This window comes from Mus pahari, chromosome 10 (assembly GCF_900095145.1).
Source record: "Mus pahari chromosome 10, PAHARI_EIJ_v1.1, whole genome shotgun sequence".
Lineage (NCBI taxonomy): Eukaryota > Metazoa > Chordata > Mammalia > Rodentia > Muridae > Mus > Mus pahari.
In genome coordinates, this window is record NC_034599.1 from 45,742,266 (window position 1) to 45,743,704 (window position 1,439).

The following is a 1,439-nucleotide window of genomic DNA, read 5'->3' on the forward strand; positions in this document are numbered from 1 at the left end:
AAAAGGAAAAAAAAAAAGCCAACCTGTCATCTAGAAATTGCAAGACCATATCTCAACTACGACTGAAAGTCATAAAATCCTTAGTGAAATCAAAGTGGTTCCATTGCATCTCACACTGCATTTACTGATGCTACTAAAAGCCTTACATACAAACAGTAATGACATAATGCAAACGCATTCCCAGCCCCTCTCCACTTCCCCACTCACCCTTTCTCATTATCTGCTGGGATCAGTTTATCCTCTGAAGCACCGATTGCCAAAATACATGCCTGAGGTGGGTTAATAATTGCAGAGAAGTTCTTAATTCCAAACATCCCTAAGTTGGAGATTGTAAATGTTCCACCCTAAAGGAAAAGAGTGTAAAACTAGATTATATTGTTACCATAACCAAGAAAAAATTACAAATATTCTTTAAAGAAGCCATGAGAAAGCTTTTTATTTAAGAAAGTCTTGAATAGGACACATGATAGAAACCAAAGTCAACTAACTGTACTGGTTTTCCCTATGCAATTATGAAAATATGTCTTTCAGCTTTTCCCATGTAACTCAACTGCTTTGTTTTGAAGACCAAGTATCATACAATATATAGCAGAATCAAAATAGAAAATGCAATAAGAGAATGAGGCTGAGCTTCGGAGTAATACATGCCCTACAGCCGAGGGATAGCACCTTACCTGGAACTCATGAGGCTGAAGTTTACCCTCTCTCGCTTTGGAGGCTAAAGAAACAACGTCACTAGCAATGGTTTCCAGTCCTTTTATGTGTGCATTAAACACAATAGGGGTGATAAGTCCTGCAGGGGTACTGACAGCAACGCTGACATCAACCACGTGATTTCTGTTAAAAAAGAAAATGGAGTCACACTCACCACCATAAAAGACTAAGGGCTGCACGGGCTGGAGGGAGGGCTCCTGGCTGGAGCACTGGTTGCTCCCCGAGAGGACCCAGGTTCAATTTCCAGCTCACAGCCATCTGTAACTCTAGTTCCAAGGGATCTGGCATCCTCACACAGACATACACGCAGGGAAAACACCAATGCACATTAAAAAAATACATCTTAAAAAAAAAAAGCTGGAGTGTCTCCCTCAATTCTTCCATCCTCTGCTTTGCCAGAAGAAGGAAGAGGAAGGAGGAAGAGGAGGAAGAGGAAGAGGAAGAGGAGGAGGAACTACTAAAAAGTGCCAGGTTAAAGAAAATATGGATCTTGTATATTTACTTCAAACACTATTAGGTGCTTAGGATGGAGCTTAGGCAGTAGAGCACCTACCTAGGCACAAAGTTCCAAGTCTGATACCCAGTGTCACTAACCACACACACACACACACACACACACACACACACACACACACACACACACACACAGAGTCTGATACCCAGTGTCACTAACCACACACACACACACACACACACACACACACACACACACACACACAGTCTGA

General features: G+C 41.9%; 1 protein-coding gene across 1 annotated transcript in view; it reads right to left on the reverse strand.

The window, feature by feature from the left end:
* Dlat (dihydrolipoamide S-acetyltransferase) overlaps window positions 1-1,439 on the reverse strand; it is a 25,253-nt gene that overhangs the window by 1,734 nt on the left and 22,080 nt on the right. The window contains exons 12-13 of the mRNA XM_021206594.2: window positions 675-837; window positions 208-344 (exon numbers count right to left, since the gene is read on the reverse strand). Coding sequence (XP_021062253.1) covers window positions 208-344; window positions 675-837 — 300 coding nt within the window. The remainder of the gene's footprint in view (window positions 1-207; window positions 345-674; window positions 838-1,439) is intronic.